Raw genomic sequence first — 14,382 nt, forward strand, 5'->3', positions numbered from 1 at the left:
ATAGAATGATCTTTTCTCCAAGCAGGAAGTTTTATAACTTGTCATTTAAATGCGTACAATAACTAATAAAACAAAAAGTTTTCTTTTATGAATTTCAAGTCAACATCTTCTACGATTTCGTTTTGAATACACACAGACTGTAGACATTTTTTTCCAGAGCAGAATGTTTACTCCACTTGTTATCTACATGCTGACTTAGTTGATCTATTCATTGTCACCACTAGAGGAGCATAGAGACACAGCGCCTATGTTCCAAAGAACTCGGTCCTGACAAGCTTTATTCATCTGCTTTTAATCTCAAGGTCCTCAGCTTTGCTGATGACTAACATTTTTTACATTTTTTGGGGTGATACTGGAAAATGTTTTAGCACAGTGAAAGAATTCAGATTTTTTTTCTTATTTCTGACCATTCTTTTTAGACTCAGCAATGAAAGTTGTGGTAGTCAGACAAATTTTTTTTGTGAGATACAAAATCTTAATAAATAATTAAACTTGCTCTTAATAAAGGATCTGTTCTATTCAGTTGTAAGATAAAACTTTTGTATCTGAATTATGATGCTTTAAAGTTTTTTTAGAAAACAATTTAACAGATGTGTTGAAAGAGAAGGGAAAGAAAAGTTGACCTTCCTTCTGTTTTTATTTCTATTTTGGCAAGCACACTAAGCCTTGAATGTCCCCGGTGTCAATCTCTGAATTTAGATTTTTATAAATAATGGAACATAACTTAATCACTAGTGAATATATTAATTATAGCATTATATATTATATTTTATATATTATACTATAATTATAATATATTTAAATATACAAATTTGCAAAATATCGAAATCTACACATTCTTTTTTATTTTGGAAAAAAAATAGATAAATAGAATGAAATGAACATCGGAAACTATAATATACTTTATAAGATGTCAGAAACTAAAACTTTTGAGTAGTTAAAATATGGTTCTAAATCCTAGATCTACTAAAACTAGATCCTAGAAGGAATAAACGAATAGAATGACACAGTGAGTTGATAATAGCTTTGTAATACGAAAAAATGTTGTATTTTTTTTTTTTATAAAAAATGTAATGAGCTATTATTTCTTTCGGTTTCAACTAATCGCACATATTCTATTTTTTTTCTTTTGTTTTAGCAAATCTATAAAATCTATTGCATAGAAGTTTACAAAAGCAACAACGAAGGTTCATTCAAATATTAGCATTTAGTGGGAAAAAAAAAGAAATAGAAGACCTACATGAGATAATACGAAGAGTGAAGTTTTCTCTGCTCTGTTCACCAGTATCGTTTGAAACTATACAGTAGTAAGTGTTCCCATCATCAGTTTCTTGGAGCTCAAAGTGTAGTTTTAAAAAATAATAATGAATTTCGCAGCCAGTGGAAACAACAGATTGTGATGTGCTGTTAGAACTGATCTTACCAGTTGCTGGATTTTCTTTAGTTGAGCCTTTTGCTGTCTGGTTCCAAGTTATTAAAAGACTAGGAGGACCCTACATGAGCAAAATAGCCACAAAAATAAATCATAAAAAACAATTCCAAAAGATGAAAATGACTTAAAATAAATATAAAAAATTCGTATTAAATTATTAGTCACTAATATTTTGTATCTAACATATCATGATTAAAACATTTTCCCACTACAATTTAAATAAATGTTTGTTTAATTATGATGATAGTATTAGATATAGATTATGTAGTCTTTGTCCAATCAAACTAAATCATTACATAGATTGATAGATAATAATAAATTGCCAATAGTCGATATGCATTCAGGCTAGATTATAAAATGTAAAGAAAACATTGTTTAGGAAATTTGAAGACAAAAGAATTGCATTTAGGATTCTACATTTACTCACAAATTAATGAACAAGGAGGTAGATGCCAACACCTTAAAGTTGGTAGAACAGTGTATTTTGATATTTGAGTTTAATTCACCTAACTCATGATTTTGAGAGTAACTTCTTTTAATTTTAAAAAGGGAGAGCATAAGTAACGATTAGGACGTTAGAGCAGTCACCGTGTTGTTACTCAATTATTTCAATATGTATTCATGAATCATTGATACTTGTGATTTATGGAATATTGTGTATATTTTTTTACCCAGTAGTATCAAGATATTTTAAATAACGTACTCATTACAATTAGTGTTTGCAAAAGGAAAAGTTATTAAGACATTTATGATAGATTATAAAATGTGTAAAATGTGAAAATACAAATATTTTCATCGCAATCAAGCCTACATTAGATTCTAAAAAAATTAAATCACGACTAAAATGTAACCCAACATGGATATCCTGTATAACACTGTGATAGGAAAAAGATGAATGTCAGTAATTATGCCAATCTCTTTACAAATCTCAAAAACATTTTATGAAACGATCATTAAATACGACATAATAAGCAACACAATTACACGTTATCTTAGAAATGGATAAAAATAATTTTGAAATTAAATAAATATATAAAGATAGAATACCAACGTCAAAAACAAGCATGTTTATGAAGTGGGAGGTACTATTTTTAAATTCATTGAAATACGTTATACGTGTATAATCTTTACTTAATCCTTTTCAAAACTAAAAACTTCATTAAATAATATGATCAATCTGCAACATTATTTATGTGTCAGAAATGTGATATCAAGGTAGCATCATGACATTTTAAAATTAGTTACTCTAGTGTAGGTTAGCATCCTAGTAAAGACTATGATTTTTTAACGAGAAACATAAAAAGGATAAAGATGCCTTTGTGTAGTCGCTAAATGAGCTCTTTATAATGTGTCTGTTCTATTTATGTGAATGTTTCTGTTGTGTTATTTTTATATGAGAAAAAAGTCCTTGTAATCACACAAAAATTCATTAAGGAAGAATAAAGCAGTCTTAGTCTCATTGCTAGTCTTAATTTCGAGATCATCGGGCGCATCTGAGTCCATCAAGCTCTAATGGGTATCTGACATTAGTTGTTGAAAAGAAAAGGCGGTTGGTCGTAGTGCTGGCCACATGACATCCTCGTTAACCGTTGGTCACATAAACAAATGACTTTTACATCATCTTCCCTATAGACCACATAGTCTGAAAGAGGAAATTTACCTTTTTTTAAAAATATATGTACACTATAAAAATAAATATTGATAGTTTGATTATTATTACCATAATTTTTGATCATGTATAGAGGAAATCCAGGTAAATTTATACATTGATTGTAAAATATCATTAATGTTCTGTGACTGTAATATTTTTTTACATTAGATCAAAATTTGAAGAACATTAATTACTATATTTATTTAAGTATTTTCATTTTTATCTAAAATAAATTAATTTGCTTCATTGATTTCTATATTTCTGCTAGAAGAACTGGTATATGTGACCGACCCACATATGGATCCCAAGATTATATTGCTGGAACAATGGAACAATTAACAACATCTTTACATGTGGTAACAGTTACATAAATTACATTTTAATTTAGAATGGCATTAATAACAGTCGTTTAGTTGCTTGTCTCAGTAATGATATCCAGAGAAAAGTATTGTTTTTTTTAATTGAGTAAGTACAAGAACCAGTCTAGGGAAAGTCGGTCCAGAACAGAGAATCAAGTGCAAGTCTAGGAAGAGACGAAGAGTTGATAGAGAGTTACAGAGTTGATACGTCGGAGTGTGAAGATTTTATACAGTCTGTGTTAAGTTGTTGTCGATCGTACAGTATTGGCTGTGATTTACTAAACATGAAATTGTTACGTAATTTTGGAGGCATGAGTTGTTAATTTCTTCAAAGTTGGTGCTGTGTGGTGTCGTGTAGTGCAGTTAGCAAAGAGTATGGATAGTGAGATTTGTTACAACTATATATCAACTAAAGTAAAAAAAAAAGGAAATTTTAAAGTTCTCCCTTTCAAAGTAAGAGAAATATATTTTTTTTTTTAAATTAAAAAGTTAATTTTTAAACAAATAACAATAATACTAATTCAGAAAGATTTAAGAAATGCTTACTGTGACTGTGCAAGTCAAAATTATACTTTCTTCTACATAATTAGTTGATGAGTAACTATCATTTCCATTGTGTAGATTAATCTGAATTTTATGATCAGATATCGGAGCTAATGAAATATAATATAATTTTTTAAAAAATAGTTTCAAAATATTTTTATAAACGCTAATATAAATGGATTTCAAATCACACAGGTTTTAAACAAAAGTAAATGTATTTTCTTGTTGAGAAAGAGTTTCTGTAGAATATCCGGCTTTTTCAGGCAAAGAAGAAAATAACCTCACCATTTCAAATATCGCCTAGACATTTTTTAAATACTTAAACATTATAATAAATGAGTTGTTCAAGTATTTTAGAAAATGTATTTTTTCATAAAAATAAAATCACATTCATACTAAAATATAGATAATGAAAGCATGGCTGCCTGGTCGTGCGGTTTGTGCGCTGGACTGTCGTTCGGATTTATCGACCGTCGAGTGTTCAAACCCTGCCCGCTCCCATCCCCCGTCGTCCTGCGGGAGGTTTGAACTAGGAAGTAAACTTCAATTCTGAAGGAACATCCGAAACATGTAAAACATTTTACAAACAAAACAAAATGATTATTTCATGATCATAAAATTAATTACACAAAAATATATGTGTCTTTATGCTAAGTTTATTTATTCCTTAAAGCAGTGAATAGTTTGTTTTTTATATAGTATTTTACATTTTGATATTCATTTTTGTCTCTTCTAATTAGTCTGCAATAATATTAAAAGGTGCATAAATATTTCTGCAAACGTAGCGGGCTAAAGGTAACAACAACAGTTTAAAGTATATTTCATTGTAACAGGGTTTACATTTAATTTACAAGTATAAGTTGGTTTCTTCTAAACATAAATTATAAATAATAAAAAATGAAGATGCTGATTCTCGTGTCAGCTGCTGAAATTGATGAATGCCTAGTAGTTTCGGGTTCATACAATGCCCGCTGCCATCCCTCAATTCTGAAGGAACATTCGAAATAAGTTCTAGAGCAAAAGTTTAATTTTTTTGGGGCAAATAATAAAAAATAAATACAATCTACTTATTTAATTTTTTTAGGAGACTGAAGTCTAAAAGATTATTTGCCCGCGAACGCCAAGCTACTTCAAGAAAGTCGCAGCATGAAAAGTCGATTACAAAGTATGTGGCATTTACATACAAAGTGCATTCTTAGCCTTAGGAAACAAAAAAAAATAATTTTAATTTTAGTAGCTAGTAGACCAGAATAAAATACTTATATTTGTTGGAAAATGTATTGGACATTTAATAGATATATTTCAATTGTTGAGACTAAAAATACTCCAACAATTTTATGTCTTTGTTAATATAGTGTAAACATAATCTCACTTACATTTATGTTATATTTTAAAGGTGTATTTTTATTTAAAATCGCTTACAAAATTAATTGTATAAACTTTTAAAAACAAAAAGTAGCCGATGTACCTAAACGTTGCAAGCCATGACGTATGCTGAGATTTTTTCGTTTACAAGAGTGTAAGGGCTGAGATAGTAATAATGTCGTTTTTACTTAATTAATACTGTACTAACAAAGGGAAGCATCTCCACGCCATTCATGTTTATTCCCAGCACATCACAAACACAGAATAACAATCTCAGCTTTTTAAGAATTTTCAGACTTTGGCAGATCTTCTTTCTTCTCAGTCAAGTCTCTAACAGTGTGTACCTTCTGCACTAGCCTCACAAGTTCTAGACTTGAGCAAAACTTCGTTATTGTCATCCACATGTAAACATCTTTCTCACTCGAGTATCTAACAATTTGCACCTTATGCTCTACCTTGGATGGCTGTGTGCAAGGTAGGGAATACCGTAAACTCCTTAGCGCTTTTCATCCAGAAAACAAACAAGTTCATAACAGTTTAGTGTAGATGATTTGACAGCTCGATCTATGGAAGCCACAGACGGCATGAAGCGTGTTCCCCATGATACCATCTGCACAGTTCTCCTCAGATGCCCCTTTCTCCAGCTGACCAGTCTGTTCTTGAGACAATGTTGTCTTTCATTGTCGCTGACGCCAGCCACATGGTAGATAAAGCTAAACCACTTACAGCGTTTAGTAGTCCTTTTGGGTTGTTTTAATTTAATGTCATGAGTTTCGGGCTTGTCAACGCACCAGCAACGTTCAGCAGAATGATGAAAAAGGTGTTGTGTAATCTACCCCATGTACTGTGCTCCCTAGACAACATCTGCATTCATGACATTACTTGGTCAGATAACCTACAACATCTAGAAATGGTTCTAGATACATCGAGGAGAAATAGTTTAACGGTGAGACCATCTAAAGTGGAGATAGGTTGCAAGAACATTTCCTTTCTAGGATATGTAATTGGAGGACACTTACTGAAACCACAACCTAAACTGCGACAACGGATTATGAATCTTCGTCAGCCAACAACCAAGAGACAGTTCCGTAGTTTATTAGGACTCTGCAACTTCTATCGAAGGTTTATAGCGGATTTTGCAGAGATGACTGAGCCACTCACAAACCTGACCAGAAAGGGAGCACTTAACGTGATCAGATGGTCACATGACTGTGAAGTATCGTTAACTAGAACTGAACCAGGCACACCTAGACGTATCGAGACCTAAGGTAGATTCTATAGAGTTATTATTATTAATATAAGAGGAAAGCTGTGACAATGTTCAAATATTTGAATAATACTTCTGATAAAAGTATGTTGTCTTCCTTCACTCTGACAGCATATGTTGTTAGTGTCTTTCCGATTCTTTGACACTATCTTCTTCTTCTTCCTCGTTCTTATTTTTATGTTAGAGAGTTTCGATGACTACATTCATATGAGATCAACTGCGCAGTAGTTTCCAAAACAGGGAACTCTTCTTATTATTTTCTTTCTTATTTTTCTTTTCTTTTTTTTATAGGGGTGTGGCCATTGTCTTGTTCAGTCCATTAGTTAAGAAATGCAGTCCTAGAAGACATGATCAGCATTGTCTGGTGACACTCCACACGGACTTATTTCACTGGTTTTAATTTTGAGCTTCCAGTACATATGTTGTCTAATTCTGTTATGTCCGGTTCTAATTAGGAAGATTGGACGTTGATCTTTTCGAAAAGCTTAAAATAGGCATCATCTTTCTTGTTATTCTGATGGGAGATTGTCCATATCTCATTTATTTATTCTCGATGGAATGCAATGTTTAACTGTGTGTTTGAGTTAAGGTTGAGTGTCAATATGGTATCCGCCAGGAGAGACCCATTGACTATCGCTTCAGCTTGCTTTTCTTTCTGGGTGTGCTCACATAGCCATCCAAGATCCTCTGCAAGGCAGCAGGTAATTATTTTCTGAGTTTACTCTCCTAGATAAACTGCTATCCTTAGCTAACAAGAGTTAGAGCGCACTATACTTGCTTTTTGCTATCATTTTCTGGATTTCTGAGTTGTTTTTAGTAAATATTTTAACCAATGGAATACTCAAGCTCATACTCCATAACTGCAAACCAGTTGGTCTACGGTTTCATCATTCACTATCAATCTCTAATCTCTTCCCACCTTTATAATAGAAAAATACACATATACTCCTCAACTGAACCCCCAGCCGGTGTCTCCTTTACACTTCGAGGTCATACCACACCGATCGGTTCATTCTAATCCTAACTTAAATTTTTCAGCTAAATCTAATACCATCCAATGCCGATACTAACGCTAACTGACTAGATCAGACTACAGCTCCTAGGCAGAACGATAAGCATCTGAGAATATAACAGCAGGAACATAACGCCCTCTTTAGTCGCGAAGCCATTATGAGTGATGTCATGTAAATAGAGATGAATGCGTGGGTATGTGTCCAGAAAGTTGTCAAAAACATTAGAGCTGAGACTTACATACAAATAGACGTTGATATTTGTACCACCGGCAGTCAACAAGATGGTTATTTGTATCATTTATCTTTTAATTGTATCACTTATCTTCATTTCTAAATAGATTATTTTATAACTTACCATTTTCTCGCAACCATTGTTATCTTTTCCCCCTTTTATTACAGTAAATGATTTATATTTTCAACTAAAGCAATCATTTTTATTATTGTATGTGGCCTGTGTGTTAGGTTTTCAACTTGTAGTGTGAACTGGGTTATTGTGAAACCCCTAGACCGACGGTAAAACTAAATTATTTTCACAATTAATACTTTAATTACATACACACATACTTTACCTTTGGCTGTTATGTTCACAGGACTAGTAGAAAATAATTTACCACTTGATAAAGTAATTTTACAGTGGTATTCGCCTGCATCACTACACTGAAAATTGACTGCTGTCACAATGATTTTAATATTTTTTTGATTAGTTTTTCTGTTTGTGAAAGCCACACCGCCAGTGCGTTGAAATAGCCACTGATTTCGAGGGTTGTGTTTTACAAGAAAATTCGACTGAAAAAAAAGAACAACATATTTTTACAAATTCCAGTAGGCTGATAATTTGTTTTCTCAATAAAAATAATGTTACAAAAACGAATGAAGTGAATCTAGATTTCACTAAAAAATAAAACAGGATTTCAAAATGATAAGACTCTCATAAATATTCTGAAATAAGGATTTTAAATAGAGTTCCCTAAAGTTGATCTGCATTAACTAATCACTTATGAACAGCTTTAAAAAACACTCAGACATTGGCGTAAGTCTTGATGGTGTTACTTGGTACAATAAGCTCAAGGTGTCACACGCCTCCATCAACTTTCTTCAAATATATTCCAATAAACATTATTGTTAGTTAGTTATTTTCATTGAACCAATACAGTGATATGATTACCCACTTTTATTGAGTGTTAATCATATTTAAAAAAAAAAATTCATTCTATTACAAAATACACTGTCTATGATTTTTAGCGGACCCAGAAAGGGGAAAATACTCTATTTGTTTGTGTGGTCCGTCTGTCTGTCTATCAGTCCGTTCGTCCTATTTAGATCTCAGAAAATATAAGACAAAATGAAAATCGGATATCATGACATTTTAGATCATTCAAAGTTCTGATGTAACGGCTACTTTTTTATTTTCTGAAAGTGAACCAACTAATGTTTAAAATTGAAATTAAAAAAAAAATGTTCCTTTTTTTTTTCTCTAATTTTGAAAATTATATATGCGAGCAGATTTTTCAAAAAAATTACACCACTTTTCAATAAAAATTTCAAGAAATGTAACTTTTTTTAAAAAAAGGTCATGGACTTCTTCATTAATAATTTTAAGGTTTAATCATAGAATCGCGCAATAACACAAAAAAATTGCATCTGAGGTAACAATGGTAAAAGTGTCAAGTGATCATTATAAAATATATATTTACCTTTTATTCATTAAGTCATAGAATAGTACTAATTCAAATATTTTTTTTAAAAGAATTTTGATACGAACTTCGTTTTAGTTTTTTTCATTTAAAAAATAACAAACATTTTAGAGCGTGCAGTCCTCATTATAGGGGCCTTCACTTGACATAATAATAAGACTAAATAACGCCCAGATCTAGGATCTAGATGTACTTATAATACATTTCTTTTAATTATTAAGGCAATAGCTTATCTTCGAACAGCTTAGGGATGCAGATTTATTTATTATGTAAAAAAAAATCATATTAAGAAATGAATCGAATACGAACAGCATAATACTTACACCATTACCCTATAACAAAAGGCATACTATTCATGATCATAAACATTGGCCTAGGTCTAGTAATTGCAAGATTAAACATGTAAATTCATACGAACACTAATCTAGATTTAGTAGATTGTATATCAAGATTCTATATCTAGTTCTAGATGAAGATCTAGACATAGATCTAGACTTAGATCTAGATCTAGACTTACATGTAATTCTTTTTTCTAGATCTAGACTTAGATCTAGTTCTAGACCTAGATTTTGATCTAAAACTAGTTCTAGATCTAGGTAGATCTATGTCTAGTTTGTATGACAAATGACTATAAAGAAATTGATTTTTTTGTATGCGAGGGAAAAGTCTTGATAAGTCATTTGTACACAACTGTAGATTAAAGTAGATCAATATTTTTTTTCGTGTTGCTAAATTATCTAAGTTTGTAAGAAAAATAAATCTTTTATCATCATCATCCTCATTATTCCTTTGGGTTCCTTATGGAATTTAGGACCTCGACAAAAACACGCCACTTTCCACGGTCTCCGCTAGTTTTTTATGGCTTCCCAACTATTCCCGGTCCTCTCGGCTTTCTCTAGTATACTGCGTCGCCATGTTCTTTTTAGTCTTCCTCTACGTCTTCTTATTTGGAAGTTCCACTCTAAGACCTGTCTAGCTCTGTTGTTTGTATCTTTTCTAAGGGTGTGACCAATCCATCTCCACTTCCTATGTAAGATCTGCACCTCTATATTTTTCTGCTCACTCATCTCCCACAGTTTGGTGTTTTCTACTTTTTCTTTCTAGTTTCTCTTTATTACAATGTGACATGTTATTAATTTTGAACGTATGGATAAGGTTAATAAATATTATTTAAACAAGATTACAAAGAGAGTTTGTGTTACACAAACTCAGAGGCGGCCCCCGTCGAAGTCGGATCCCTGTCGGATCTGCATATTCGCAAATAATATTTAAGAGGTGATTTAATTTTGATGTAAAATGTTTTACACGTTTCGGATGTTCCTTCAGAGTTGAAGATAATTACTTCCTAGTCCAAACCTCCCGCAGGACGACGGGGGATGGGAGCGGGCAGGGTTTGAACCCTGGGCCATCCATAAATCTGAACGACAGTCCAGCGCGCAAACAGCACGACCAGGCAGCCATCCGATGGTCAAAAGTTATAATGTTTCAAAGATTCATTTGCCGTAAATTTAAATTTAATAAAAAAATAGTAGATTAGTTTTAGTATATTAAAACATTACAATATTGATCAAAACGTTTGGAAATGAAAATCTACACTTTTTTTTTACACTTTAAGTTTAGAAATTGAAATTCTACATCTTAATCTAGTCTATTTTAGTCTAAACTAGATCTAGAAATTCTAGATCTAGACTCTAAAATAATTTTAATTAGAATATAAATCCAGATCTAGATATACTGTAATAAAAATCTAGATCTAGTTTAAAAAATCTAGATTAGATCTAAATCAAAATATCATTCCTTTTTTAAACGCGAGTCACATAACGAGGCTTAATAAACATTACTATACCGAGTTCTTTTTTCATTTCATTTGAAGAATTAATTCCATATAACGTCAGAGGGAAAAAAAACACTACGCCACACGGCCTAGCTAGACTAAAAATCGCCTTCATCTATAAGAGCCATTTATCGAGTGTTCATAGACTTTGGTGCACCGAGTGCGTTCTTTAAGCATTTCATTTAAAGAATTCATTCCATATGACGTCAAAGGAAAAAAAAACACTACGTCACACGGCCTAGCTAGAATAAAAATCGCCTTCATCATTACGAGCCTTTTATCGAGTGTTCATAGACATTGGTGCACCGAGTGCGTTCTTTTAGCATTTCATTTAAAGAATTCATTCCATATGACGTCAAAGGAAAAAAAAAACACTACGTCACAAGGCCTAGCTAGACTAAAAATCACCTTTATTAACACGAGCCTTTTATCGAGTGTTCATAGACATTGGTGCACCGAGTGCGTTCTTTTAGCATTTCATTTAAAGAATTCATTCCATGTGACGTCAAAGGAAAAAAAAAACACTACGTCACACGGCTTAGTTAGACTAAAATATGTTTTCATTAATACAAGCAATTTTTTCGAGGGTTAATAGACATTGGTGCATCGAGTGCGTTCTTTTAACATTACATTTAAAGAGTCCATTCATATGACGTCAAAGAAAAAAAATTCCATTACCTCACAATAGGCTAGTACCGGTACCATAAAAAAAAAAATGTCTTTATTTACACGAGATAGTTAACGAGGGTTCATAGACATTGGTGCACTGAGTTCTAATAGATATTATTTAAAAAGGATCAAAGCCACATTGTTTTTGCGTTTTGTCTGTCAGTCGGTCTGTCCGTTATCTTGATATAAAAAAAACAACTAAAAGTTATTAAAAATTGATTAACCTTTATTTTACGTTTCAAAACATCGCAATAATTTTTAGGTATGAACACAATTGAAAAGTTTATATAATAGATTGTTCCGGATGTTTGTATAAATAGTAAAAGAAAAAGAGAATTTCAGATAAATGTAATACCGTTAATTAAATTTTTTGGATGGTCTCGTATAAAAATTAGATGTACTACAGCCACGTGGAGAGATTTTCATACCTTACTTTGGTGTTTGGATTCTGTTTTCCTTAAAAATCGGAACATAATATTAACGATAATTAGATTTTTTAATGTTTTAGGTAGAAAGTTAAATGTACTGTAAGAGAGTAGTGAGTTAAAATATTTTTCATAAAAATCCGTAAAAACATTATTTCGTAAATGAGAAGATTATTTGTTTATTAATTAGAAGAGGGAGTTCAAACAATTATTTGGCGTTAGTAGATTTTTAAATAAATTCGGAAATTTCTGGCGACGATTTGTAAGAAACAAAATTCGGAACTTTCTTTATCGATTACAAAACTTCTATGTTATGTTTTACAAGAAAATTAAATGTCTAAAAAGTAATTTTCAGTAATCAATTCTAGTAAATTACTTTTTTTAAAAGCCTTATGCGATTTCAAACAATCATTAGGCATAATTCATGTTTTATAAAACAATATCCGGAACATTTTTACACTTAATGAAATATAAGTCAGTATAGAGATTATGATTTAGCATTAATATGCTATTTACATAAAAAACGGAACAACATATTATTGATAATGTGTTTTTGCAACGTTTAAGCATGGAAATTGAATGTAATATAAGTTAGAAGAGCAAACAAACATTTGTTGGCGTTGATTAGTTTTGCACAAAAAAATCCGGAACAATCAATTTTAGATACTTAAAACTATTGAGATGTTATGGGAGGAACATTAAAGGGTAAATCAGATTTTCAATAGCTTTTAGAGTTCTAGTTTTTTTTAAATCTAATCGTGACGGACAGACCGACCAACAGACAAAACGCACAAAAATAAGCTTCTTTTATTCGGATGGGCGCACTAAACAAAAAATAAATAAAATCTGATTTTTAAAAAAAGTTTAAGGAATTGGTTTAGCACCTGATCATGTTGCGACGTTACGCTACTGCACGAAAATCGCTGCATAAAAAGTCCATTTAAAAAAATGTGCGTGATATTTACATACAAAGTGCATTATTAGCCTTTATAAACAAACAGAAATGTTTTCTTTTAATTTTAGCAGCTAGTTGACCAGAAAAAACGTCTTTAACTATTATTTGTATTTGTTGTAAACATTTCCTGTACATTTTAAAAATATATTTGACTTAGTGATACTGAAAATACACAAAAATTGTCCATCTTTGTTAGCATATTGTAACATTGCCTCCCTTACATTTACGTAATTGTTTTAGAATTGGTGTATTTTTATGAAAAAATCGCTTGCATAATTAATTTTATAAATTAAACGGTTTGCTTTTAGAAAACCAAAAGTAGCCGTTGCACCTAAACTTTTCAAGCCGGATTTAATGATGAAATAATATTTTTCATATCTCTTCTAGTTTTCGAGATCTGAGTGTGACAGACGGACAGACGGACAGACGGACAGACGGACAGACGGACATTTTGCACAAACCTAATAGCGGCTTTTTCCCCTTACGGGGGCCGCTAAAAAAATAGAAGTGTATGCTAAATGTATATATGGAGTTGCTATGGCTGAGGGGTAAAGCACTTGGAACCGGAAGACCCGTTTTTTTTTTAATCCTGGATAAGATTCTAGGTGAACCACTTCGGCGGACGATTTTGAGTTTGTAACTATCTTTGTAACCTTGTTTTTATATTACATTCTTTTTTTAGATTTTTTTAAGAAAAAGTGTGCAATAGCAGCTCCAAAGAGCGAAGATCCGCAATGTTAACCATTATAATATTTGTGTAAAAACCATGGAAAACATAAAGCCGCAAAAAGTGTCTCATAATTTTTTTTTCTTTCTCGTTTTTTTTTTTTTAATTGAACAATTAGCGTATATATCTAGAACTGCAGTTTAACACAGTTATGTCAAATAGGTGAAATAAAAATATTATCTATTCAAGATAACATCTAAATGTATTAATTTACTTACTTTTACAACTCCGTCAATAAAAGAAAAATCAGTAGAAGGTAAGTAAATAACGAGAGGTATAGATGTTAATGTCACAAATGATTTTCTATGTAGTGACAGTTCTTCCAAGTAGTCAAAATCAGATATCTTTTTAAGGTCAGCAAACCTTGTCACATCACAAATTATATTAAATGTGTCACCAATATCGTGCTGTGTTGAGTTTACAATAGGCTGTTGAGCTAAAACGGAAG

General features: G+C 31.6%; 1 protein-coding gene across 1 annotated transcript in view; it reads right to left on the minus strand.

Moving 5' to 3' along the window:
• LOC106078538 (uncharacterized) overlaps window positions 1-14,382 on the minus strand; it is a 31,058-nt gene that overhangs the window by 13,695 nt on the left and 2,981 nt on the right. Inside the window, exons 2-5 of the mRNA XM_056009845.1 lie at window positions 14,153-14,370; window positions 8,200-8,416; window positions 3,989-4,095; window positions 1,241-1,493 (exon numbers count right to left, since the gene is read on the minus strand). Of these exons, the coding sequence (XP_055865820.1) occupies window positions 1,241-1,493; window positions 3,989-4,095; window positions 8,200-8,416; window positions 14,153-14,370 (795 nt within the window). The remainder of the gene's footprint in view (window positions 1-1,240; window positions 1,494-3,988; window positions 4,096-8,199; window positions 8,417-14,152; window positions 14,371-14,382) is intronic.

This window comes from Biomphalaria glabrata, chromosome 14 (genome assembly GCF_947242115.1).
Source record: "Biomphalaria glabrata chromosome 14, xgBioGlab47.1, whole genome shotgun sequence".
Taxonomy (NCBI): domain Eukaryota; kingdom Metazoa; phylum Mollusca; class Gastropoda; family Planorbidae; genus Biomphalaria; species Biomphalaria glabrata.